Source organism: Elgaria multicarinata, chromosome 2, assembly GCF_023053635.1.
Source record: "Elgaria multicarinata webbii isolate HBS135686 ecotype San Diego chromosome 2, rElgMul1.1.pri, whole genome shotgun sequence".
In the NCBI taxonomy this organism is placed as follows: Eukaryota; Metazoa; Chordata; class Lepidosauria; order Squamata; family Anguidae; genus Elgaria; species Elgaria multicarinata.
The window spans coordinates 129,891,282-129,918,963 of record NC_086172.1 but is presented as its reverse complement, the minus strand read 5'-3'; the positions used below and the strand labels follow the sequence as shown (position 1 = coordinate 129,918,963).

The 27,682-nt window shown below is 40.4% G+C and overlaps 2 protein-coding genes across 2 annotated transcripts; both read left to right on the top strand.

Annotated features, from left to right (window-relative positions):
• The first annotated feature begins 3 nt into the window (after positions 1-3).
• Positions 4-11,324, top strand: JMJD7 (jumonji domain containing 7). The gene is made up of 8 exons (XM_063117693.1): positions 4-94; positions 3,817-3,970; positions 5,120-5,373; positions 6,309-6,365; positions 7,403-7,498; positions 8,443-8,519; positions 9,302-9,461; positions 11,087-11,324. The coding sequence occupies exons 1-8, from the start codon at positions 16-18 to the stop codon at positions 11,173-11,175; spliced, it is 966 nt and encodes a 321-aa protein (XP_062973763.1). The 5' UTR covers positions 4-15; the 3' UTR covers positions 11,176-11,324.
• Positions 11,325-12,993: 1,669 nt separating this feature from the next.
• LOC134392920 (acyl-coenzyme A thioesterase 1-like) lies at positions 12,994-22,048 on the top strand. The gene is made up of 3 exons (XM_063117681.1): positions 12,994-13,488; positions 16,170-16,372; positions 19,088-22,048. Exons 1-3 carry the CDS (start codon positions 13,035-13,037, stop codon positions 19,685-19,687), a joined length of 1,257 nt encoding a protein of 418 aa, XP_062973751.1. The 5' UTR covers positions 12,994-13,034; the 3' UTR covers positions 19,688-22,048.
• Positions 22,049-27,682: the final 5,634 nt, after the last annotated feature.

The following is a 27,682-nucleotide window of genomic DNA, read 5'->3' as shown; positions in this document are numbered from 1 at the left end:
CCTCTTTGCTGCTCCATGGCAGAAGCCGACGCGGAAGGGGAGGTGCTGCGTGAGGTGAAGCGGTGCCTGGCGGGATTCCCGGCCGAGGCAAGGGGTGAGCGCGGTCGAAAGAAATAGCTTTCCCTTTCCCGGGGGAGGCCTTGGAAAGAAGTCCCGCATCCTGCAGGCAAGAATGGGGTGGGCGTTTATAAACGTGAGAGCGGGCGGAGCGGAGTTAGGCTGCATTTAACTCCTTTCATGCCTTTACTGGAGCAGCGGAAACGTTAATTCACCGACAGAATTTCCTTTCGTTTTATCCGGAGGCAGAGGTTGGTTGGGCTTTCCGCATCTAATCAGGGGGGATCTACACTACTGCTTTAAAGCGCTTTATAACAGTTTTGACAACTGTTGGGGCCCAGGACACACTGCATATACAGGTTTCAAAACGTTCGTCTAGTCCACATGGGGTGCTTTCAAAGAGAGCTTCTAGCGCGATTAAAACAGATTTGTGCAGCAAATCAGTCTTCAGAATATTCTGAAGAAAAAAATAATTTTGATTCATTTCTTCAGTTGTGAGGATTACGGGTGCTTCATAAATAGCAGGAGCGGTTATAAGACAATGTGATGAACCTCAGAAGGTACCCAGTGGTGCCTGGGCTGACACTGTCTAGATGTTAACCACAAGTGCGCCTGTGTCTCATGTGCAACAACACTTGAGTTCAGGACTTGAGTTTGTCTGTAGTTTCTTGGGTCTGCCCCATAAACGTCAGCACCAAGATTTTAAACAAGACTTGATTGCAACGTTCCTAAAGAGAAGTGTGTGTTTTCCTTTTTATTGTGGATATCAACAAAACAGAACACATCATGTAAAGGAATACACACATTACATATATAGGAATATCATTTTTCATCATGTGCACCATTCATTAAAAAAAAGGGAGGGGAGAGTTATACATAATTTTCAAGAAAAGCAGACCAGATATCCTTGTATTATCCACTCAGAAGTTGTGCCTATATAACACACGTTCAAAAGTTGATAATATTATTAGGTCCTTGATCCATTGCATTATGGGAGGTGAGCATTTGTCCTTCCAATGTGATAATAAAAGTTTTTTGGCTGTCGTGAGGGCCCTGAAGATCCATCTGCACTGACCATGTGTTAATTTCCAAGAAGCCAGAAAGTAATTTAGGAGGACATGCACAGTGTTCTATATTATAGATTCTTTCAATACAAAGTTTATCCTTATAACCTCCTCATAAAAAAGGGGCAACTACGGGACATTGCCAAAACATATGAGTTGTAATCCCAAAGATCTAGATAAGGATCTTTCCTTGGTAAACTTCCTTCTTTTATCAGACTCCGCTTTAGAGTAGTCAGGATAAACCATTATTTTGGAGTTAGTTGGTCCCCAGCGGAGCTCTACTTTTTGGCAAGCTGTACGTAGGAGAGAATCCTTAGTCAAAGCATGTAAAAGCTGAGTAATAACCGGGCCCTCCCTGAGCCCATGGTTAGGGCCTCCAGGCACACCATAATTCTATATCCAGCTGAAACTCATCAGGGAGGGCAAACAACTCACGCAAAACTTTCTCCATAAAATTTGCCAGCTGTAATTGTGGAAGTTGTTGTGGAACACCAATGACATGCAGATTAAATCTGCAAAGGTTGTTTTTGATCTGCGTGATCCTAGTAGATAACACATTATGTGATGCAGTTGTTGCTGTTTCATGAGCAACCACACGATCCTCCAGCTTGTTGATTTTAGCCTCAATTTGCATAAGGCAGGTATCAATTGAGTCCACAGTCCCCTTCAGGGTATTTATAGAATCCGAAATCGGCTGAAGTTGAGACAACTGTACTGAAATGTTTTTCATAAAAACAGTCACGTCTTCTCTGTTGCTGTCTGCTCAGGAAGTCTTGGCAGCCGGAGGCTCCGGAGGTGTAGGTGGTGTTCCCACGGTTTTCTTAGCTTTTGGTGAGGCCATCCTCAATCTCCCACAGCAACAACAGGTAGTTAAGCAAAATTAAAAGCAAAGCTGAAAACAAACAAGATAAAGCCCATGCAAGAAAGAAGAATTAAACTAAATAGTTAGGTAACAAGGCAGCCAGAAACCTTTTTGTAAGTGAATAATCAGGAGCAGAGCAGGAATGAACTGACTACGCTGCCATCTCAAACCGTGAGAGACGTGTGTGTTGTATATATCATATAAATATATTTTATGGGCAGTTGCCAAAACCAATCAACTAAAAGTGAGCTGAATACATGTATGTGTGGACATCTCAACAAATATTACATGAGCAGATATTACTAATTATTTTGAAAAGTGATGCTTGTCAGGAAAGACCCATTTTTAGTTATTCAGATTCAGCTACAGTTTAAGGTCTGTTTCATCCTGTTTCCCACAGTGGCCAACAAGCAGGAGATGACACAGTAGTCATCTCTAACCCTCTCCTGCTGTTATTCCCTAGAAATTAGTATTCACAGACAAGCTGCCTCTGATGCTGAAAGTAGCATGTAGCCATCATGACAAGTACTCATTAATAGCCTCACCCTTCATTGGTTTTTCTAATCCCCTTTTAAAGCCATCTAAGATTATGTTGAACTAAAGTTATGCTGGCAACAGTTCAGCTTTATATTGTGATGTGACAGGCTGATAAATTATGGGTCCATATAAAACAAAGCTGTTCAAAATTTCTTAGCAGTTCTCTTGTTATTGGCAAATATTTTCATTTCCATAGAAACCTTCTTCACAAAAAATTCACACAGTCAGTGAGTGTGTGTATATGAGTGGGGAGGGAGAGACAAGGAGCTGTGTTGTGGTGGGAGGCTCTTCCCCAACTGCATTCTGCTGAGGGTGAACATAGGGCCCTGTGTGCTTACAGTTGTACATAGATCAGGGATCTGCCTTTTGGAGGGTTCCTGATTGCATGGATGGAGCCTACATATATGTTCATGGCTTCATGCACATCTTCGGCTGAACATGTGGAAGTGAGGATGCAATCCCCTCCTCCTTCTGTACATTTATTAGTAAGTAGTGCACTCAGTTGGCATATCATTTCTTCATTAAATTGCAGCTTTGTTCACTATGGAGGTTTCAAAACATATGCAAAGTTCTAGGCACATGGGGCACCAAGAACTTTAAAACTGAACCTCTAATCCATTTTTCCTCAACGTGGTACCTTATAAACATTTTGGAGTTCAGCTCCTGTCAACTGCAGCCAGCATGGCCAATGGTCAGTGATGATGGGATGTAGTCCAATAATATCTGGTGGTCACCAGGTTGTGGGAGGTTGCCTAATCTTTCATGGACTTGGAAATGCTAGAGCTGTCTATCCTGAAAAAGTTGTGGCAGACTAGTCAAACTTTGTTATAGTAACCCTATCTACTGTGTTAGGCCTTGAATTGCCAAACAAATTTTATTCCAGGCCTTCCTGGATATAAAAGACCTCAGTCCAGAGCAGAAGGATCTTTTATAGAGCATTTCCACACCAATGTCAGCTGCCTTCCAGAAGAGAGAGTGCTGGTATGGAAATTTACACTGTAATAGCATGACCTGGTATGAATATAGTGAGAATAAGTCATTATGTGGAGGCCATTTCCAGTGATCTGGCTGTAATCATCATAATGTGTGCTCTATATCTAAGCTGAACAAGAATGTAGGGTATAATATTTATAAGACATCTGTGCTTGCCCTAGTAACTGGTTGAGCCTCCTGAAAAGAATTCCAGAGTTATGGAGTTGTAGCAGTAGCAAATAATTAGGTTAAGCATCCTTGTCAATTGTTGAAATGATTGCAAGATTATTCACAGAAGTGTTTTCTTTCCTTTCACCTGAACAGAGTTGTATTTGACAGAGTTGGTGCCATATCTTGATAGTCTTCCATCTCCCCTGGAATTCTACCGGGAATGGGTTTGCCCAAACAAGCCATGTGTGATTCGGAACGCATTCAACCACTGGCCAGCTCTAAAGAAGTGGACATTAGCTTACCTGAGGTAGGAATCTGCATAGCAGTGTCTAATCTCATTTAAAATGTTCATAGCATGTAGAAAATGATTTGACAATATTTTAAATATTAATATGGGAATTCCTAGCCCTATCATTAGGCAGAGTGAAGCAGTGGCCTCAGGCAGCAGATGCTGGGTGGTATAAAGGGGCAGTGGTGGCAGCCTCCTGGCTGTTCCCTTCTGTTGGAAGACAGAACTGTGTGTTCCAGGTAGCCTGCCCTGTGTCCTCTGTCAAGGATAAAAATTGACTTTGGTTGTAAGGCAACTCTATTTTATTGAGCGTAATAAGCACCATCATTGTACATGGTGTTGTACATAGTAAAAGAATAAAAGAGCAACACCCTGCCACATAGACTTACATTCTAAGCATCTTAACCAATTAGCAGTTAGCAAAGTTCTAAACCAAAACAAAGACAGATCAAAGAAAACTTCTTCGTTATACCGTATCAACAGATGGCCTGTAATTCTTCTGGCAAGGTCAGATTGACCTGGATGGTCAGTCCTTATCAAATTAGCTTATTTGCCTTCTACTATATCAAGAGGTTTTGACAGTTAGAAATTCTAATTAAGCATTTGCTTGCTGATATAACAGTTTTAGCATTACAGCACATTCAGGCACATACATTATTCCGATCCCATCATGCAGTTCACCTGCAACAACCAAACTACATACAGAAGCCTTGTTTTCTCACCTCTGAGCTAGCCTGATGCAGCTGATGTGGAGGATGCTGTCCCATCACAAGTGTTGACATCAGAAGATTCAGTTGCCTGTCCACACAGCTTCTGCAGGGTGAATGGGGAGGGGAAATATCTTATCCTTTGCTTCAGGCAGCAAAATGTGTTGAGCCAGCCCTGAATATTGGAGTTTTCAGGAAACTTGAAGCTTTCCATTAAGTCACCAGCTGCAAAGTTGAAAATTTAGTGAAAATTACTGGGGCTGTAGTACCCTAAGGAGTTAGGACCAGGACTGGGGAAATATTTCCAATTCCTATCCACCAGCATCAAGCCATTAGTGACCAGAATGATCAAGTAAATCTTCCAGGTCTGATTAGGACTCTGATGTAATTTTACTTTTACTTTTTGTCAAAAGCATCTATTTCTTGCACAGCTGTGAACATCTGGTGTATTTTGGTGCAGGGAAATAGTGGGCTCCAAGTTGGTGAGCGTGGCAGTAACTCCAAATGGTTACGCCGATGCAGTTTATCAGGACTTGTTTGTTATGCCGGAGGAGCGACGCATGCCGTTCAGTGCTTTCTTGGACATTGTTGAGAAAAAAGTAACTTCTTCAGGGATATTCTACGTCCAGAAGCAGTGTTCGAACCTGACTGAGGAATTCCCTGAACTTTTGGGTGATGTGGAGCCTGACATACCTTGGATGAGTGAGGTGCTTGGTAAATATCAAAATCCTAGTTTCGTCTGTGGCTTGGAGTGTTGCACACACCATTTAAATCAGTGGTTCTCAACTTTCCTAATGCCGTGACCCTTTAATACAGTTCCTCATGTTGTGGTGACCCCCAACCATAAAATTATTTTCGTTCTTCTCTACACGGTCCATTGTCATGGGATGGTTTGCTAATGAAAATAATACATAACATAGCTTTAATAATACAAAAGATGATACATGACATCGTTCAGTCAATACAGTTTCCTAAGACCATCGGAAATATGTGTTTTCTGATGGTCTTAGGCGACCCCTGTGAAAGGGTCATTCGACCCCCAAAGGGGTCCCGACCCACAGGTTGAGAACCGCTGATTTAAATGCTCTACCATTCCAACAGTTTCATGTTTTAAAATGCAAAATCTTGTTTGTGAATTTGTAGAGATATGAACTGATGGGTTTGCAATTGGGTATGTATTTCCATAGAAATTATAAGTTATACACATTCCGATCTAGTTGCAGATACTAGTGGAGGCCTCTGATAACCCGTGGATGGAAGAGAATGGGGCAGAAGGAGGAAGGAGGTGGTTTTCCATCCCTTACCAGCAGCTCCCTCTGACTCCAGCAGTTGTCACTATTGTAGCAGCAAGCCTGCTGCGAGATGGGAAGTTCCATTGTCATTCATTGTTTTGCACATAACCCATTAGCAGCTTGTCCTTCCATAACTGTGCATATTTATTGTTTTATACTGTATGCTTTTATCTGTACGCCGCTTTGAGATCTTAATGATATAGGGCGGGATATAAATGTTTTAAATAAATAAATATTCATTTGGAAAGGATGATAATAAATGGTTTGATTGGAAAGTTCTTAATCTGAGAATCATTCCGCATACGACAACGCAAACTATTTTTTCTCAGATTTATTACTTGTTTCCTTTTCATGCAGGAAAGAATCCTGATGCTGTGAATTTCTGGCTGGGAGAATCTGGTGCAGTGACATCTTGTATGTACCATGAGATAAATGTTCTCTCAACTGCGATTCTGACTTTAAGGGCAAAAATGGGAAGAGTTATCCCTTTAGAAAAATAACACATTGGCTTAGGGAAATTGTTCTTTAAAGGACTTTATTTTGTGCTTTAAGTATCACCTTAACATCTAGGAGCAGAGGAAACTGCCTTATACCAAGTCAGATCATTGGTCCATCTAGCCTGGTATGGTTGATACTGATTGGCAGCAGCTCTCCGGAGTTTCAGGCAGGAGTTTTTTCTGCTGTACCTGGATATGCTGGGGTTCAAACCTGGGACCTTTTGTATGCAAAGCATGTGCTCTGCCGCTGCGCTATGACCATGTCTAGCTATGATCATCTTCATCCATATGATCCATAACATCTAGCTATGATCATCTTCATTGAACTTGGTTCTTTGGTCAAGACCTTTCTCTTCTCCCAGGCATTTTAAGCAGCATTTAATAACGTTAAGTTTGTTTTTAATGGACCCCAGAATTGTTGTTTTAAATGGATACTGTTGTTGTTTTTATACTGTTTTTATGTTTTTTAAAATTTTTGTGTACTTTTAATGTTTACTATTTTTAATTGTTGTAAACCGCCCAGAGAGCTTCGGCTGGGGGGTGGTATATAAATGTAATAAAATAAATAAATAAAATAAATCCTTCTTGACACCAGCAAGATTGAGATTCAATGCTGTTTGTAGCCTGTTTTTGCAGCAGATCATGTTCCCTGTATAACGTTCCATAGTACTAGCTTGAAATGCCAGTATGTTGGTATTGTACATTTATAATTAGGGTTTGAAAATCCTAGAAGCTTAAAATTTGATACAGATGACTAAAAAACTGTTTCCCCAACCCCAAACAGGGATAGTACAGACTATATACATACACACACACACACACACACACACACACACACACAGGGTTTATACTTGTGCCTGTATTTTGTCGGCTCTTTTTATAATGGAGATAAGAAAGTTATCCTTTCACTTTCTCCTTTTTCCCAATCTTTGTTTTTCTTCACTCCAATCTTAGTACATAAAGACCATTATGAAAACTTGTACTGTGTGATCTCTGGAGAGAAACATTTTCTACTGCATCCACCAAGTGACCGTCCCTTCATCCCATATGGTATGTGTTCTGAGAAGCAGAGGGTGGTACAGTGCGATGCATATTATTCGTATTCTGGGAATAATTTGAATTATAAAGTGAGGATGAATTTCTGCAATATGTAGCAGCGGGCATCTTTCATTTATAGAGTCAGGCCTGGGTGGCCACCCTGTAACATAGGTGTCACAAGAGCTACTGGCATCTGGAGTTTGTGGCATGTCTGGGCAAGGAAGGAGGACATGTGGACCTTATTATAGCATGCATGCTTCTACACTGTGCCGTTGCCTGCTCCTTAGCATGGTAGATTAGAGGCAATACCATACTGAGGCATAGGAGGCTATAATGTACCACATTGACATTATTTTGGAGTTGGTAGCACACCAAGATGGTTCACCAAGAATCAAACTAGATGTTACATGGAAGTTCCATTATTGTCCGTCCCCCTCCCCCAGGTTCCAGGATTTTTTCACACTTAAAAACCACCTGTGGGGGACAGTTTGATTGGTGCTGTGTGTGTTGGCAAGGGGAGACAAACAGGTCTAAAATTTTGTCCCCATGTCAGTTGCCATGGAGAGGAACATCTATGGGCACCATTTTTATGCCTATAGATTTTCCTCACTGGCTAAGATCTGCTTGGAAGAAGGGGGGTTGTATTAGTGCTGTGGGGTGGGAGTAAAGGGTTAGACTCATTCCGTGCCTTGGCCCTAACCCAAATCCCCCATATGTAGTTCTTTTTAAGAAGTAGGGAATGGGAACAGAGATTCCAATTGTGGAATTCCCACGTAATGTCTGGTTTGTCCTCTAGATTTGTAACAGATGTTTATCCATAGATCCAGTTCTGATCAAGTGTCTCTGCTGGAAAAAAATCCTACCCTTATAATTTTAGTTGATATAATACAAAACCTTTTAAACTCCCTTATCTCTGCCCTCACATCTTCTGACCATTCTCTTGCTTCACATTCTAGAGCTGTATCCACCAGCAACCTACCACTTATCAGAAGATGGGTCATTTGACGTGGTACATGAGAAAACAGCAGAGAAGGTACTAACAGGGTTTGTGCTAAACATGGTCTATGGGGGCAGCTGCTAAGAGGGAATATCTCAGAAAAAAATTGTGTAGTAGCCTGGCATTGTAAATTTGTTTTTAAATCAAACCAGATCAAAACTATTCTCCAGGCAGCCTGAAATAACTCTAGATAAAAATAAATTTTTGGTTTACATTTGTGGACAATAGGTCTAGAGTGCAATTTCCAAACCCACTATTTATTTAAAATATTTGTATATCACCCTTCACTAGATTTGGCTTCTGAGTGGTTTACATATGAAAAAATATTTAAAAATTCAATACACCATCTAATTAAAAAACGACATCCAGGTATGGAGAAACTCATGTCCAATTACTTTAATAATAATAATAATTCACAATCAAGAGTCAGGCAGAGATATTTTTCAGCGGCTTATTATCAAAGGTGAGTAGTGTTGATTCATAGTGAATGTTCATGTCTTTCCATGCCTGGACAGACTTTACTCTCGCACGTGTGAAGAAAAATAGTATTTTAAACATGTGTAGAGCATACAAATCCTTCTTTACTTGATAGTAAAAAAGCAAACAAAAACACCTTTGGTTTTGTTTTATATAGCAGAAGAGGGCTCTTCAAGGTGATGAATTAAATACAGAACAGTGCCTTGCCTGATAGCTGGAGGGGAATCAGTTGTGAATTGTTTTATCATCAAAAGCGGAAAATCTTGATCAGTTTATGGAGGAAATATAGCATTTCTCTTATCAAAAGCCAGGTATGTCATATTAACCTTTCATTCTCATAGGTGCCCTGGATCCCATTGGATCCCTTAAATCCAGATCTGGAAAGATACCCAGAATATGCCCATGCAAAGCCTTTGCAGTGCACTGTGAAGGCTGGAGAGATGTTGTATCTCCCTTCTCTTTGGTTCCATCATGTTCAGCAGTCACATGGCTGCATAGCAGGTAAGTTAGTTATGGCAACTTATGCTCCATTGATTTCAGTAGGTCATACCTATAAAGTTTTTGATTACTCACCTGGTTTTAATCTACTAATAAAAAGATAAAATAAATGTACACATCACCAAAACCTTAGCAGGTGCCTTTTTTTAGAAGACTGAAGAAAATTTAGGATTCTCTCTCTATATCTATCTCTATCTATCTATCTTGGTGAGCCTGTCAGAAAATTAGTTGCAGGATATAGTGAGCCAGTGTGGTGTAGTGGTTAGAATGTCAGACTGGGACTTGGGAGACCCAAGTTCTAGTCCCCACTCGTCCATGAAACTCACTGGGTGACTTTAGGCCAGTCACTGACTCTCAGCCTAACCTACCTCACAGGGCTGTTGTGAGGATAAAATGGAGAGGAGGAAGACCATGTCAGCTGCCTTGAGTTCCAAGAGGAAATAATGTAGAATATAAATGTAAAAATAAATAAAATAATTTATATCTTAATAAACAAAAGCTACAACTCATTGTTAGGATATAGAATCTTTAACATTATCATTTTTATACCCTATTAAAGTATTGTACTACTACATTTTGCATAGTTATTTGGGGATAGTATCCTTGTATCTTGGCAAAAAAAATTCAAATATGCAAGAACGAATGTGAAAGACAATAGTGTTTTAATGTGCAAAAACATTTTATAGGTTTTATTACATAACCCTCTTATGTGAGGTTAGATGCTTTTAAAACATCCCAGCCTTTGCAAATTCTTTCACCTTGACATGTCTGCTAAGAACTCCTGCACATTATGGGAGATTTCACGGTGTGCTGCAGGGCACATGCTCAATTCAGTTAGGGTGCCAGCTAGACCTGGGGTGCTTCCAGATGAGACTGTTACAGCACCATTATCCTTCGGAGGAGTCCAGACTACGACGTCTTCAACTTGTAACCCTCCTGTGTTTTCCAACCTCTTCTTCCATCTTTTTTCTTAATTCAGGAGGCTCATTCAAAAAGAAAAGTGGAGTTAACTGCACATTGCCTTGTGATTGGTACTGCTATGAGCTCTCTTTCTAAAAGCATCCTTATTGCCCTGAATATGGCCCCAGGGTAAACTGAATCTGAAAACATTCCTCCAAGGTCACCCAGCGACAACATAGCTGATTGGTGACTTGAGTCTTGTGCTCACTGGATGCCTTTAAGTCTTTTTTGATGGGGCAGTATGGCAGCCATTTGAAAATGAAAATGAATGTCATTCTATGTGGAAAGCCGTTCATGTGAAGTGGCTTTACTTGTTATTCAGCTGATTTCAACCATGCCAGTAAAAATCCTCTTTTTCATGAGAGTCACTGCAACATGCTTAAAATTAGCTTCATACAAACAGTTTTCACACAAATACAGCTCCGCTGTGAAATTCCCACCGTATTGCTTATGTGACATATCAATTGGTCTTGAATCTCTTATCATATGGGGGTTTATAATCATAAGGGATAATATCTGCCAATCATATGTTGCAGCTCTTGTTTTGAGCTACCATTCATTCACCAAGCTTATCCAAAAAAACTTTTGAAAATCATGGGAATAATACCAAGGTTAGTTTTTCAAAAGATAGATGATAACTCATTGTTGTTTTTGTGTTTTTTCCTTAGTGAATTATTGGTATGATATGGAATACGATCTAAAATACTCTTATTATCAGCTTCTGGATTCTCTCACAAAAGCTGTGGCACCGAAGTAACATAGCCTTGGGATTTTGGAGCAGCTAACCGTCTATACCTGATATGGAATTGTGGCTGGAATTCTAATACGCCGGCTGATGCCAGCTGCGCCCCTTCCTAGAGTTAGAAGACTTAAAGATGGTAGTGCACGCGCTGGTAACTTCGAGGCTCGACTTCTGCAATGCACTCTACATAGGGCTGCCTTTGTGCCTAGTCCAGAAACTTCAACTAGTTCAGAATATGGCAGCCAGGCTGGTCACCTAGAGGTGACCACATTACACCAGTTTTAAAATCTCTTCACTGGCTGCCAATTAGTTTCCGAGCAAAGTGTAAAGTGTTGGTTATCACCTTTAAAGCCCTACATGGTTTGGGTCCAGGCTACCTGCAGGATCGCCTTCTCCCATACAATCCGCCCCGCAAACACAGGTCCTCTGGGAAAAATCTACTTCAGCTAGCAAAAACTAGATTAACAACTGTTACCCAGAGGACCTTCTCTTCTGCTGCTCCCAGACTGTGTAATGGCCTGCTGGAGGAGATTCGTCAACTTAACAGTCTACTAGGATTCAAGAAAACTATAAAGACTGATCTCTTCCAGCAGGCCTATCCAGTGGAATTTTAAGATGTTTTTAGGATGTTTTTTAGGAAGTTTTTAACAATGTATATTATGTTTTAATTATTATGTATTTTATTGTTGTTCCCCGCCTCGATCAGAATGGAGAGGTGGGCAAGAAATAAATTATTATTATTATTATTATTATTATTATTATTATTATTATTATTATTATTATTATAATACACTATTCAAATAAGCTGAAAGTGAATCATTTAATAATGGTCTGTTTGATGAAAACAAAAGGGCATTGTTTTGCTGTCAGCAATTGTTATGTTGTGAATGTTTAACATCATGTAGATGTTCACAGGAAATCTAAGCCAAATTGTACCTTACATGTGTTTTTTTTAACCTTCAGCAACCTCTGCGATCTGTAGAAAATTGCTTTGTCTCATCACTATGTCAATGTCAAATGAACAACATTGGCTTCAAGAAAGAAGCAGATTTTCTAGATACATTTCAGTCAGGATAGTGCTTGAGATGGACTGCACTTAGTTTCTCTGATGGAAAGTTTATTTCTGGAGACAAAGTTCTAATTCGTCCTCTATCATTTATCAATATTATTGATCACATGTATTATTTTCTACTGGAATAGTAGGGTCTTCTCTGTGTTGGGGCCCCACTTTTAAAACTCTCTCCATTGGGAGAGGTCTGTTTAAGCTCCTGTTCAAACAGTAAGCAAAGACCCTTTTTATTTACCATGGCATTTTTGTAAAGGTGGTCAACCCTGCGATAAAACACTGGTGTTGTGGAGAAAAGGCGAAAAGACTAAACACCTTCCAACCAAACAGAGCTACTCCCCTGCCCAAATGTCTTCCCTAACCACTCAGGAAAATGTTAGTGATGGAAGGCAAGCTCTTGTTGCCACTGAAACAGATTTAGCACAGGATTTTGGATTTTATGATAGGCTATTATAACATGATTTTTTAAAAAATATTTTTTTAGCAAACTTCTGCATCATCCAGAGAACTTTGATTATTGAGTGGTTTAAAAATGTAATAAATAATATTCCTACGTCTGCAAAAATTCCTACCATCCACTAGAAACAGGAGCGTTGTGTATCTGCCCCTGGTTGGTGTCTCACCTTGATAGTAAGCTTCGGCTTTTATGAACTACATTTCCCAGAATCCTTAGCGTTTTGTTGATCGGCTCCTATGCCTTTTAGGCTTCAAGTAGGAAGCGAGGAAGGGGGAGGGGAAGTAAAGGGCATTACTTGATTAACGAAAGAGTTCGGTGCATTGTGAAAAGGACTTCAGCGGGCGAGCCCAGATGGCTACGAGGATTCTTGTCTTGCCTTCCCCCAGATGCCTGCATGACGATCCCGTCCAGATTAAAATAGAGGGTCTCTTGCCGCTGCAAGAGGTCACGATCCGAGCATCCCTGGAAGATGAAAGCGGGGAGCTCTTCCAGTCGTTTGCTTTCTACAGGGCAGATAACAGTGGAACAGTTGACCTCAGCTGTTCTGCTTCGCTGGGAGGCAGCTACTTGGGGGTAGAGCCCATGGGCTTGTTGTGGTCACTGGCATCCAAGACCCCGTTCAAGCGGCTGGCTAAGAAGAACGTCCTCACCCCTTTCTGTGTCATCTACGAGGTGTATCAGGGGCGCGGAGTCACCAGTGCGCTCCTGAGCCAATGTCGCAGCGAGAGGTGGTTTCTGGCCGAAGGTGTGCAAAGGTTTGAAGTGCGAGAAGGCAGGCTCAAAGCCACGCTCTTTCTGCCTCCTGGTGAGTTTCATGCAGATATCCCATTGAATAATCGAGGGTCACATTGTAGCAGGCACTATGGCTCTTGAATGGGCATTGAATGGCTCACATTTAACTAGGGACTTCCCTTCCTGCCTGTTGTAATTCTGGAATTAATTCTGCCTGTCTGGAATCCCAATAAATAAAATTCTGTAAATGAGGCAGTGTGATAGCACAATAAAAGCCTCTCCTAAAAGCACCCTAAAAATGTATCACAGGCTCAGTTGAAAAATGACTGCTGGAATAAAGCAGTCTTAAGAGTATTTAAAAGCTGTCAAAATATAGGACGGATGAACTACTTTTGGGAAGTTATTATTATTATTTATTATTATTATTATTTATTTATTTATATAGCACCATCAATGTACATGGTGCTGTACAGAGTAAAACAGTAAATAGCAAGACCCTGCCGCATAGGCTTACATTCTAATAAAATCATAATAAAACAAGGAGGGGAAGAGAATGCAAACAGGCACAGGGTAGGGTAAACAGGCACTGGGTAGGGTAAAACTAACAGTATAACGTCAGAACAAAATCAAGTTTTAAAAGCTTTAGGAAAAAGAAAAGTTTTTAGCTGAGCTTTAAAAGCTGCGGTTGAACTTGTAGTTCTCAAATGTTATGGAAGAGCGTTCCAGGCATAAGGGGCAGCAGAAGAAAATGGACAAAGCTGAGCAAGGGAAGTAGAGACCCTTGGGCAGGCGAGAAACATGGCATCAGAGGAGTGAAGAGCACGAGCGGGGCAATAGAGTGAGATGAGAGAGGAGAGAGAGGAAGGAGCTAGACAGTGAAAAGCTTTGTAGGTCAACAGGAGAAGTTTATATTGGATTCTGAAGTGAATTGGAAGCCAATGAAGAGATTTCAGAAGTGGAGTGACCTTGTTTAGTCCCCACACTTTCACCAGCAATGGGGCAGTGAGGTGGGCTTCATAAACTGAGTAGAACTCAAGTCCATTCATGTGGAAGGAGGCTATTCCTGAGATACAGATAAATTTTAATTCTGTTTAGGGCATAATCCTCTGTATGTTTAGACAGAAAAAAAGTCTTACAACTCACAGCATTCCCCAACCAGCGTGGCTGGCTGGGGAATGTCTGGAGTTGTAGGACTTATTTTCTGTCTAAATATATATAAGATTATACCTGTAGACTATGGTGCTAAGCATGTGTTCTTTGAAGCAGGGATGACGCTTCATGGTTTTAATAAAGTGGACTCTAGTGCTCAAAAGTTTATGCTATAATATATTTTTTCATCATTACGGTGCCACCACAAGACTGTGGGCCTGTTCAGACAACATGCTAAGACATGGTTAGGCCACTAACCCTTTTGCAACACATGGCTAATGAGTGTGTTTAAACCATGCTTATGTAGCCACCGTGATTAGGAATGGTTCACATGACATGCTAATCCATAATGTTTAGTTCAAAATGCTTAACCAAGGTGGCTAAGCATGTCATCTGAACAGGGTCTGTGCTGGTTTTGCTATGACAGACTGATACAGCTATTCCTCTGGAAATTGCTACTGACTTCTGTTGGGGTTATTCCAAACTGTACTTTGGACTGCAGCCTTGAAATTGGCTTTTTCTCTAGTTTTCCTAATGTAATGTGTCTATTTTGTCCTACCAGCCCATGCCTTATAAGAGTTCAAATGGTCCTGGAGAGGCAAAGTACTGAATATACTGGGTGACGTTTCATCCACTGTTAGAACAGTTTTGCTATATTGCCCCCTTCAAGCATTACACACATGAAGTGGGATCCAGGGATTGAAGAGACAGCGGGGGCTCTTGCTGGGCCCACCCTTGATGTCAAGCAGCTCCTGACTCCACCCTCCATGTTGTGTGTGGGCATCTGAAGAAGCAAAACCAGCCCTGCATGACTAAGGTTCCAGCTTGTGTGCAAGTCTATTTGCATAGGCTTTCCTTCATAAGCCCGTGAATGTTGGGTGTTGCAGCGTGCCACTGCCTCTTCAATGCATGCAGAGGGCTGTTGTTACAGATTTCCCCCAATTTATTTATTTATTACATTTTTATACTGCCTAATAGCCGAAGCTCTCTAGGCAGTTCACAAAAATTAAAACCATTAAGAACATAATAAAACATCCAACAATCTAAAAACCCAAATACAAAATACAATATAAAAAGCACAACCAAGGTCTGGTGGTTTGAAATTCAGATAAATTCTCTGTGATTTATGTGCAGCCTCTACCTGTAGTATGAAGTGTTCCACCCCAGACACGGGAACGCCACCTCTGTAACAGCTAGTTCATGCTTTCTATTTCAATTTTCTTGTTGCCTTCTATTTTAAACATTGCAAAAGATTTTGTGTAACTCAAAGACTAGCTTCCAGGTTTTAGGAAATAATTGGATCCAGTTTAAAGATGTTACTTTACCCTGTATGTATTTATCAGGAGTGTTATTTCACAAAACATTGTTACCATCATGGATTATGTTACCTTACCGTCAGGCATATAAAAATTGGGAGGGTATTCCACAAATATGAGCCACTTCTGAAAAACTCCATTTGCTGGCTGCCCTCCCACCCACCCTGTCCCCACCTGAGTGAAGCAGGCAGGGGAACCCAGAGAAGATTTCTTGGCAAGAATATCCGTGTGATTTTGAAGGTCTTTTCAATAAAAATCACTCTGAACCATGAATAAATTCTCTTTTTAGGACCTGGACCATTTCCAGGACTCATTGACTTGTATGGATCTGGAGGTGGTCTTGTGGAATACAGAGCTAGCCTTTTGGCAAGCAGAGGCTTTGTTACCCTGGCTCTCGCTTACCTGGCCTTTGAGGATATCCCAGCTTTCCCAGAGTACCTTGAGCTGGACTATTTTGGTGAAGCAGTAGAGTTCTTGAAGAAACAACCACAGGTAAGAGAAGTTGTTTTCAAATGGTTGGTAAGTAATTTTAAGTGTGATCAATCAAAGTCTAGAACAAATTAATATGCCTGCACTGCAGCCATCTTGCTCCATGCTTGCAATTTGCACTGTGTTTCTCTCATGATCTAGAGCAAGTTTCATCACTCACAAAAGTACCATTTATTTATTTATTTAATCCATTTATGTTCCACTTATCTAAAGAATTCTCTAAGCGGTTTACAGAATCAGAGACTAAAATAAATAACAATAAATGCGAAAACTCGTCGAGTAAAATGTTTAAAATATTTAAAACCAAAACTAAATGCCCAATAATTAAGAAACAGACTAACTGGGCAGGCTTGGGTAAAGAGATGGGTCTTTAACAGGCACCCAAAACACAAAAGGATAAATATGCCATAAGACTATTTTAACAGGTTTATCAGCTTCAATGATAGCTTCTTTGTTTCAGCATATTTTAGCTAATGGGACGCAGCCACTTTTCTTATTCCTGGTTCGATTCCATAGACAGGCGTGGCTGCTGCCAGAGAGTGGCAAAGTGGACCAGTGGCCAGGGCCCTGAAGTTAATAGGGGCCTCACTGAGGAGGCTCTAAGAAGCTAGGCAAACTTCAGAGTGACGGCGCACTAGTCTTTGCTTTCCTTTAGTTTTCACTAGAGTTGCTACCACCCCTAGTTGGAAGAAACAGGTGACAAATATGTCAACATCCTGAAGAATATTATACAGTTATGGTCTTGCTAAATGAGTGATATTACTACCAGCTGGCTCCATTGTTATCTCCACACCTATCTTTCTATACTCAAAATGGGGGTGGTGGCTACCAAGCTTAAAATACCACATTTTTAATTTTAAAAGAAGAAAGGATTTGGCCTGTGGCTTGGCCTGCTTATATCAGTCATCTGGGTACAGGATTCCTGGGTGGTCTGTTTGTACAGGCCACCTTCTCTACCCCATATTGGACTGCATCCTGGTGTTTTATTCCTTGGGGCCCCAAATTCCTGAAGCTGTCTATCACCTGGAAACCTTTCTCTAGACACTGTCACACAGCCTTCCCCAATCTGGAGACCTCCAGAGGTGTTAGAGTGAAAGACCCTGTTCAGATGACATGCTAAGCCACGGTGGCTAAGCATTTTGAGCTAAACATTATGGCTTAGCATGCCATGGGAACCATTCCTAACCATGGTGGCTACATAAACACGGTATAAACATGCCCACTAACCATTTGCTTCAAAAGTGCTAACGGCCCCACCATGGCTTAGGATATTGTCTGAACAGGCCCTAACTCTCAGACTCCCTTTAGCCAATACATCTGGAGAGTACCAAGTTGGGGAAGGCTACACTAACAGAACCAAACATGTGAATTGTGCTGGTCCCTGGCAGTGATGGATGGATGAGTAATGGGGCTGTAGCAATCTACATAACTATTTTTACTTATTTAAAATATTTACATCCTGCCTTTCTATTCATTCTGTGGGATGTCCAGGGTGGTTAACTGAACAATTTAAAAACAACCGCCAGTTTTCTAAAAGAAAACATATTAACAAGTAAAACATATTCAGAAAGGGTAAGAGAGTAAAACAATAAAAAGAAACTGGGCTTGTGAGGTCAGACAAAACAGTCTTGGCATTTAAATGTCATCCATCTGTGCACACGTGGTCAAGATTGGAAGTACTGAACCAGTACAAATCAATCCCGCGAATAAATGTGGGCTTGTATACTTTGCAACATACCATGCTTGGATTTGTTTCCCAATTCCTTTGTAGAGAAACTGTCTGGTTCTTTTACTTCTTTATTTATTTATTATTGCATTTATATCCCACCTTTTTTCCTCCAAGGAACCCAAGGCGGCATACATAATCCTCCTCCTCTCCATTTTATCCTCACAACAACAACATCTAGGTTTTTAACTGAATGGAAACCTCTAATAGACTTTATGCAGGGACTGGAAAAAATGATTTGTTTATCTGTGGATTCAATGATTAAGAAGAAAATTGTAAGATAAAACAAAAAGGGGAATTTTGATTTCTGTAACTATGGTGGAAAACAAGATATGGTCAGTTATTTTTGTTGTGAAAGTTGGAAGTTCATCTTAACTTGTATTTGTGTTTTTCTTTCTTTTATGTGTTGTAGGGTTGTATTTTGTAATTGTTCTTTCTTTCTTGTGTACTGCATGTTTTTTAATCGGTTTTGTGTGGAAATAAAAAAGAATTCTAAAAACAACAACAACCTTGTGAGGTAGGTTGGGGTGAATGTCTGTGACTGGCCCAAAGTCGCCCAGTGATTTTCCATGGCCAAGCGGGAACTAGAACGTGGATCTCCCACCTCCCTTTTGCCACTATACCACATTGGCTCTTGCAATTTTTGGATGCAAAACATAAGGCTCATCTACACCAAGCAGGATGAAAGTGGTATATAAAAGGCAGGAGCCACACTACTGCTTTATAGTGGTACTGAAGTGCACTGACAACTGTTGGGGCTGATAATACATACCATATACCGCTTTCATACCACTTTCGTAGTGTTATATCCTGCTTGGTGTAGATGAGCCCATAGTGGCTAAGTGCCCTCTTTAATTTTCTAAGTGTCCCTTAAGAGCAATAGTGGAATTTCTGTATATTACAATAGTAGCAACAGTTCTAATTAGTACAGTTTTGAATAAAGGATGATGGATGTGGAACTGAGGATAATCCTTTTCCCTTTGTTGTTTCAGGTGAAATCTACGGGGATTGGCGTCCTGGGACTCTCTAAAGGATCAGATCTCGCCCTTGCTTTGGCTACATTTTGGCCAGGCATCAGAGCAGCCGTCAGCATTTCCGGCTTGGGTGTTAATTCTTTTACCGCTTTGCGTGTGGGGGAGCTCACTATTCCTGCTCATCCCTATAACCTGGAAAAGTTGAAGGCCATTGGTGATTCTGGAACTGTGGACTTCTCCGAAATAATGGAAGATCCTAGGGACCCATCAACCTGGCAATGCCGCATCCCTGTAGAGCAGTCCTTAAGCAAGTTCCTCTTCCTGTCAGGGCAGGATGACAGAAACTGGCAAAGTGAGCTGTACTGCCAGGAAGCGGTTCGATGCCTTCAACAGAACAGACGTCATGTGGAGTTCTACTGCTACCCAGGTGCAGGACATCTCTTGGAGCCCCCCTATCTGCCCTTATGCCATTCCTCCTTCCACAAGCTATTTCAGTTTGTTATGCTGTGGGGAGGAAAACCGAGAGAGCATGCAAAGGCACAGGAGGACGCCTGGCAAAGGATACTGGCCTTTTTCAGACAACATTTGCTGGATTCTACTATAAAAAGTTGTTTGTAGTCAGTTTTGTGTCTGTAAAGGAGCTGGTTATTAATTGAATAAGGGTGTATGCCAAGAGCAGGTGACAGAGTAAAACCTAGAATGACAACTTCTGTAAATGTATGCAACTGCTTTGAGGTACACAATAGATCTCAGCTGTGGGATTAGTCAGTGGAGGCTGGTGGTTCCAATAACCACTCCGGCTTCAGTCAGAACCAGTCTAAAGGAGCTACCCAGAGTCCACACCTTGGATAGCTCCTTTAGAGTTCTGAGTGCTTCTATCTGAAACCTGGGTTGGATTCACTTAGGGTGACCATATGACCTGATTTGCCCGGATTTGCCCGGGTTTTCGATGGCAAATCCGGGTGTGTGTGGGGGAAATCCGGATTTTTTTCAAAGAGCAGCTCTAATGGGAATTAACAAAAATGCTTATAACTCTGTCATTTTTTAAGATAAAGACATGAAACTTGGCACAATGGTAGCTCTTAGGAAGGGCTTTAGTTATTCCAAATTTGAAACAGATCTGTTCATCTATTGATTTTTTAGGAATTTTTTAAAAATTGAGGTTTTAAAATTATTATTTTTTAAATCGTCATTTTTAAAGATAAAGAGATGAAACTTTGCACCATGAAAGGATTTAGGTAGAGCTTTAGCCACACCAAATATGAAACAGATCCGTTCATCCATTGATTTTTTTAGGAATTTTTTAAAAATTGAGGTTTTAAAATTATTATTATTAAAACCATCATTTTTAAAGTTAAAGAGATTAAACTTTGTACCATGATAGGATTTAGGTAGAGCTTTAGCCACACCAAATTTGAAACAGATCCGTTCATCCATTGATTTTTTAGGATTTTTTTAAAAATTGAGGTTTTAAAATTATTATTGTTTAAGCTGTCATTTTTAAAGATAAAGAGCTGAAAGTTGGCACCATGATAGCTTTAGGTAGAGCTTTAGCCATACCAAATTTGAAACAGATCTGGGGCCAGTAGAAAAGCCTGTTAACAACAACAGCAGCTTGCAATGAGTGAAGATACATACAGAAAAGATATTTGAGGGAAGGGGAGAATGTAACACACAGAGTATAACAAAAGCTTCAAAGTACAGCAAAACCTACAAAAGTAGGAGTGAGTGAAGTTAATTTCAGATACATTGACTCTCTCACTTGTTCTTTATTTCAGTGATTTCAACATTAAGATGTTATGTAGAACAGATTTGTCGTAAATGTGTGCTGTAAAACATGTGACGAAGGCTATGTTCGGGTGGGCACGCCCCCTTGGTACTGGACAAGCCCCCTTGGTACTGGACAAGCCCCCTTGGGGGCAACCATGTTGTCCTCCTTTTTGGTTTCCAAAATATGGTCACCCTAATTCACTGCCCCACTGACATTGGATCCAGCAGCTTCCACTGGGATTTGTCAATTTATTTAATGGTGCTTCTAGATGGAGGGCCTTAGCACTTTGTTGGGATATAAGTATAATCAAAATATCTACCTCTCTGAAGTCAGCAGTAGATTAATGTAAATGTTCATATCAATGTACTAATGATGAATGTAGATTAATGTATTCGCTCATATTTGGATTTAAATCTCCATTCCGTAGTAAGCAGATGAGATATCTGACATTAATTGAAAGCATTCTCTTGATCTTTTTTACCTCACTAAATTAGGAATAAGACTGTCATACGTTACTTTGACTTGATAATTTAGGAACGGATAATTCTGAGAATTCTGGGTGGATGTTTTATTCACATTTGCTTCTTTTTGTTCCAGATAATTCAAGTTGCCAAACCACATGACATTGTTCATGTAGGGTTTTGCTAATAATACAAAGATTCAAAAGAATCCTGGGGATGTGGACCCTTTGGCTAACCATATGATTCATAATGATTTATAATTATTATTACATGTATATCTTGCCTTTTATTCCTTTGCAAGGAACCCAAGTCAGCTTACAAGATCTTCCTCCTCTCCAGTTTATCCTCAGAACAACCCTGTGAGGTAGGTTAGGCTGAAAGTCAGTGATGAGCCAAAGTCACCCAAGTGAGCTTCATGACCAATTGGGAACTAGAACCCATATCTCCCAAGTCCGAGTCTGACATTCTAACCACTACACCACACTGGCTCACTATATCCTGCAACTAATTTTCTGACAGGTTCACCAAGATAGATAGATAGAGATAGATAGATAGAGAGAATCCTAAATTTTCTTCAGTCTTCTAAAAAAGGCACCTGCTAAGGTTTTGGTGATGTATACATTTATTTTATCTTTTTATTAGTAGATTAAAACCAGGTGAGTAATCAAAAACTTTATAGGTATGACCTACTGAAATCAATGTGGCTTCAATTGGCATGACTAACTTACCTGCTATGCAGCCATGTGACTGCTGAACATGATGGAACCAAAGAGAAGGGAGATACAACATCTCTCCAGCCTTCACAGTGCACTGCAAAGGCTTTGCATGGGCATATTCTGGGTATCTTTCCAGATCTGGATTTAAGGGATCCAGTGGGATCCAGGGCACCTATGAGAATGAAAGGTTAATATGACATACCTGGCTTTTGATAGGAGAAATGCTATATTTCCTCCATAAACTGATCAAGATTTTCCGCTTTTGATGACAAAACAATTCACAACTGATTCCCCTCCAGCTATCAGGCAAGGCACTGTTCTGTATTTAATTCATCACCTTGAAGAGCCCTCTTCTGCTATATAAAACAAAACCAAAGGTGTTTTTGTTTGCTTTTTTACTATCAAGTAAAGAAAGATTTGTATGTTCTACACATGTTTAAAATACTATTTTTCTTCACACGTGTGAGAGTAAAGTCTGTCCAGGCATGGAAAGACATGAACATTCACTATGAATCAACACTACCTCACCTTTGATAATAAGCCGCTGAAAAATATCTCTGCCTGACTCTTGATTGTGAATTATTATTATTAAAGTAATTGGACATGAGTTTCTCCATACCTGGATGTTGTTTTTTAATTAGATGGTGTATTGAATTTTTAAATATTTTTTCATATGTAAACCACTCAGAAGCCAAATCTAGTGAAGGGTGATATATAAATATTTTAAATAAATAGTGGGTTTGGAAATTGCACTCTAGACCTATTGTCCACAAATGTAAACCCAAAATCAAACTTCTTTATTTTTATCTAGAGTTATTTCAGGCTGCCTGGAGAATAGTTTTGATCCGGTTCGATTTAAAAACAAATTTACAATGCCAGGCTACTACATATTTTTTTTCTGAGATATTCCCTCTTAGCAGCTGCCCCCATAGACCATGTTTAGCACAAACCCTGTTAGTACCTTCTCTGCTGTTTTCTCATGCACCACGTCAAATGACCCATCTTCTGATAAGTGGTAGGTTGCTGGTGGATATAGCTCTAGAATGTGAAGCAAGAGAATGGTCAGAAGATGTGAGGGCAGAGATAAAGGAGTTTAAAAGGTTATTACAGGAGAGGAAGCAAAATGTTGCAAATCACTCTTCTAGTGTCACTTGCAATTTTTCAGCACGTATTAAAGAACCTAGTTAACATAATGCTCTCTAGGGAACCGGGTTACTTGGTACATGAAAAGGGCAACATCTAAAATTTCAGTCTTATTTTATCACTTTAAAACTATTCAAAGTGTATGAAGCATTTTGCACTCTTCTTTTTTAAAGGTTAAACTCAGGCCTTGTAGAACAAAAGGGATATCCATTTAGGAATTAATTACAGTGTGGGTGGGGTGGGGCAGGGTGTGGTGTGAAGGAATCCTCAATCGCTTTTACTCAGACACACTGAGTTGTAAGGGTTCCCTGGAGGTCATATAGACTGACCCCCCAAAACATAACAATATGAGTGTCTTCTCAGGCCTCCTCACAGGATCCCCAGGAGTGGCGGCTGGAGGTTGGATGAGGGGGCAGTGTGGTGGTAGGGAGCCTCTTTCAGCCCAAGGCCAAATTCCATTTTGGTAAACTTTCGAGGGGAGGGGGCAAAGCAGAAAGGTCGAAGAGGGGACAAAAATACAAAAAAATACCAGCATGTTTTCCTTAAGACTGTTACTGCCAGTATCCAACCCTTCACGGGGGGGTGGGGGTGGGATCTACACTACTGCTTTAAAGCACTTTATAACAGTTTTGACAACTGTTGGGGCCCAGGATACACTGCATATACAGGTTTCAAAACGTTTTCAAAGTGCTTTAAAGCGCTTTAAAAGCAGTAGTGTAGATCCCCCCAGGGGCATTTCAACTTTTTACAATGGTGGAGAAATTGCCCCTCACAGAATTATACACTTTAATTCTCTACTTCTCTTCACAGAATCCTAACCTCCCCCCCTCTGTCTCATACACGTCTCCCACAGAATCCTGTTTCTTATCATACCTCTTAACTGTCTTTCTGTCAGCTCAGACTCTTTATATAAAGCACTACATTTCTCCAGCTCCTCCCACTCTCACCATCCAATCAGCACTCAGGCATTCAACGCCCCCCCTACAAACCCAACCTACAGTGGCATTGCTATCATTATATGGAGAATTAAATTGTAATAAAGAAACAAAAGAATTGATAACGAATTTGCTGACAGCAGCAAAGTTAATCATATCTGGGAACTGGAAGATTCAAGGAGATTATCATGTTGAAGATTGGTACAAAGAGATATGGGATATTGCTATTAATGATAAATTAACATGTAATATAAAACTGAGAAGAGGGATAACAAAAACGAATGATTTTAAGGGAATTTGGAAACAGTTCCTAGAATATGTTTTTATCTAGGGGGAGTAGGAAACCACCCCCAGAAGAAACAATGAGATTCTGGAAACAGGAATAGATCTCAGGGTGGTAGTGGGGTGCACTTTATGTAATATGATTATGTTAAAATATTAAATTAGAAAATGTTACAAGGTTATTCAATTATATGTATTATGTTTTTTGTCACTGTATTGATGTATGTTTAAGTTTTGAAAAGAATAAAAAATATTTTTTTAAAAAAAAATTTAAGAAAAGGGGGGGAAAAACCCCAACCTGTACATAGAAAAAGTAAGTACATTGAGGCCTACTTACTTCCTGGAACTTTATGCATAATATAAGCCATTAACTTTGCATATATTTACACTTAATGCATAATAGGCAGCTGAACAACACAGGGAGGAATCCTCAATCTCCCTGGTCTCTCATCTCCCTTTAATTTAAATGTTGGAGAAGTGGTCTTGTCTATAAATGCCTTTCTCTGTGTTGTGACATATCCTGGATAAATTGTGGGTTTTTTAAGACACTTAAAAAAGCCTGCTCTCTATTGGTTCTGGGAACATACTATGCTGCAATTATGTAACTCAACCTCTCTTGCAGTCATTTACTCTTATTTGCCTGCTGCCTCAGTTTGCCTGTGTATGAAATGGGCTTTTCCCTTTCCCACCTCCCTTTGCTTTCAGTAAATTTGGCCTGGTAACTTGGTGACTAACTGATGAGGACTTGCTTGGACAACATGGAGGGGAATTGGGAGGTGAGCTCCCCAGAGGCCCCGTCTGTGAAGGCAAAAAGCAGAAACCTCCCATGGCCAGAGAACAGCTCACCCCATGCCTTCAGTGGTGGTACCTGGAGCCAAAGTGGCTACTGCTTAAAAAATAGTGAGGATCGCTAAGCTATATTATGATTTATATAGTGTACTATATACTGTTAAGGCATCTCAAAAAGGCAAATTTACCTTTTACCAGGGACAGATACCAGAAAATAGGGAGTGTCCCTGATGGTAGTGATTCTATTCTAACAAGATTTTCCGTATTATTATTTTTAAAAGCCTAGAGCAGTTTGAATGGGTATAGCTCTCATACACACATTATTTTGAATCTCACAGGGCAGGCAGATGCAACACCTGTTACAGCTCCTTGCTTGGTAACATACTTAGCCAAGAGGTAGGAACACTTGTGTCTATATCTCACCTGTTTTTAAGAGAAAGATTACAACTTTCAAGATCAATGTCCTTAAAAATCAAGCAATGTTTTCATTGCTGTTCTTCAAATCTTCTCTTGTTTGGGAGGAGCTAAATGTTCCCTCTATCCAAAATGATAAAGACTTTTTTTTTGAGAAAATGGAATGACTGGTTTTTGAAAAGGAACCAAAAATTACCTGTTTCAACTACATGTGGGTATGACTGTACAACACCACTGTAACACCTGCATGTTGGCAATGTGGTTGGAGAAAGGTGACATCTCACACACATGCAAGGGTGAGTGTGTGTATCCTCCATACATCTGGCTACTTCATTTCCTTTTGCCTCATAGCCCAAAGTGATCTTAGTTTGAGTAAAGAGACTGATTCCTAATGAAATCAGAATGTACGAATCTATGTAAAAGTACCTGTTCTAGTGAACTGCACCTGTGCCGGTTACTTATCACCCAGCAAGATTTTTGGGAAGGCCTGTTAAATTTATGTATGTATGTGTGTGTGTGTGTGTGTGTGTGTGTGTGTGTGTATATATATATCCTTAGAATTACAGATATTCATTGCATTTAGTTTATCAATTTCAGTCATTACCTTGATGAGTCATTACATAAGTATGCAATACAAAATACATACCTTGATGGTACCTGGTGAGAGAATTACTACCTGGGAATTGGGGAGTAAGGCAGGGGTTTGGCTGAAGACAGGAGAAACTTTCTCTCTTCTTGATATGATGATAAAGTCAGTAGGATAAATCCATGTCCAGGTGGGAATCTACACTGGTGTTATTTTAACGTTTTGAATGGGTTACTGTGACGCATAGCATCACGTGACCCTGGGTCTCCAACGTTGTAAATGAGTCATACTTACAGGTTCTGTTTCTTAGTTTCAGCGTGGCTACAAATTCATGTGCCTCCTTATACTGGTAATTCTCCTCTCGCAACCCAGAGCTGCTGAGTTTGCTCCGCCCACTTCCTGTTCTCCTTCCTTCGCCCCGTTTGCTATCTTATCTGCTACAGCAGATAAATCACACCAGCCTTATACTGTGCAATCACTGCCAATTGTATGCAAAGGACTCAGAAGTTTTCCACCTTAGAATCTGCTTTTATTGTGAAGTACTCCCATGCATCCTCCCTTAAAATTTGAATCAAATTGGGTCATCGGTTGATTTTTAATGATTTTTTAAAAAACATTTCCCCCCTCTTTGCAAAGGAGCTGTAGCTCCCTGCAGGAAAATTAACAAGGGTCCAAAGCCCAAAACTCATGACCAGCGGGGCTTAAATGCCGCTGCTGCTAAAACTTTTCAATTTGGTCTCCCATCAAAATTCTGACCAGACCCAACCCTGCTTAGTGTCAGCAAAGTGGCTGGCTCTTCTGCATTCAGGCAATTCCCTGGGACTTGTGTTAAGATGTTTTGGGAGGGAGGGATTTGTGTGTGCTTATGACTTGCCCTGCTCTGCTGGCTAGGAATGAGGCAGGCAGTGGGCGGAGCAAACCCAGCAATGAAAGGATTTAACAATGTGCCCTGCAGTAACGTTACAGCTACAGAGAACCGATACAGAGAACCACGTTAGAAAGGGACACTAGCAACGTTATAAGACTAATGTAGATCCGGCTCTGGTGCCCTCCAAGTGTGTTGGACTATGCTGCTTGGGGACGAAGCAACTTTGTTTAATACATACATACATACATACATACATACATACATAAAACTAAGTGTGGGGTCTCTATGGTGAATCAAAATTACAGTGTGTGACAAGGACCCCTCTCCCATCATCGTCCTGAAAACAATCTCTCCCACCTCTGCCAACAGTGGTAAATATCAATAGTGAAAACTAGGAGGAGGGCTTTCTCCGCTGTGGCACCCCGGTTGTGGAATGAGCTCCCCAGAGACGTCCGCCTGGCGCCTACACTGTACTGCTTTCGTTGCCAGCTGAAGACCTTTTTATTCTCTCAGTATTTTAACACTTAATTTTAACTTAAATTTAAATTTTACTGTTCTAACTCTGTATTTTAATCTTATATCAATTTTGTTGCGTGGTTTTATCCTGGTTGTGCTTTTTATACTGTATTTTGTAATTGTGCTTTTAAC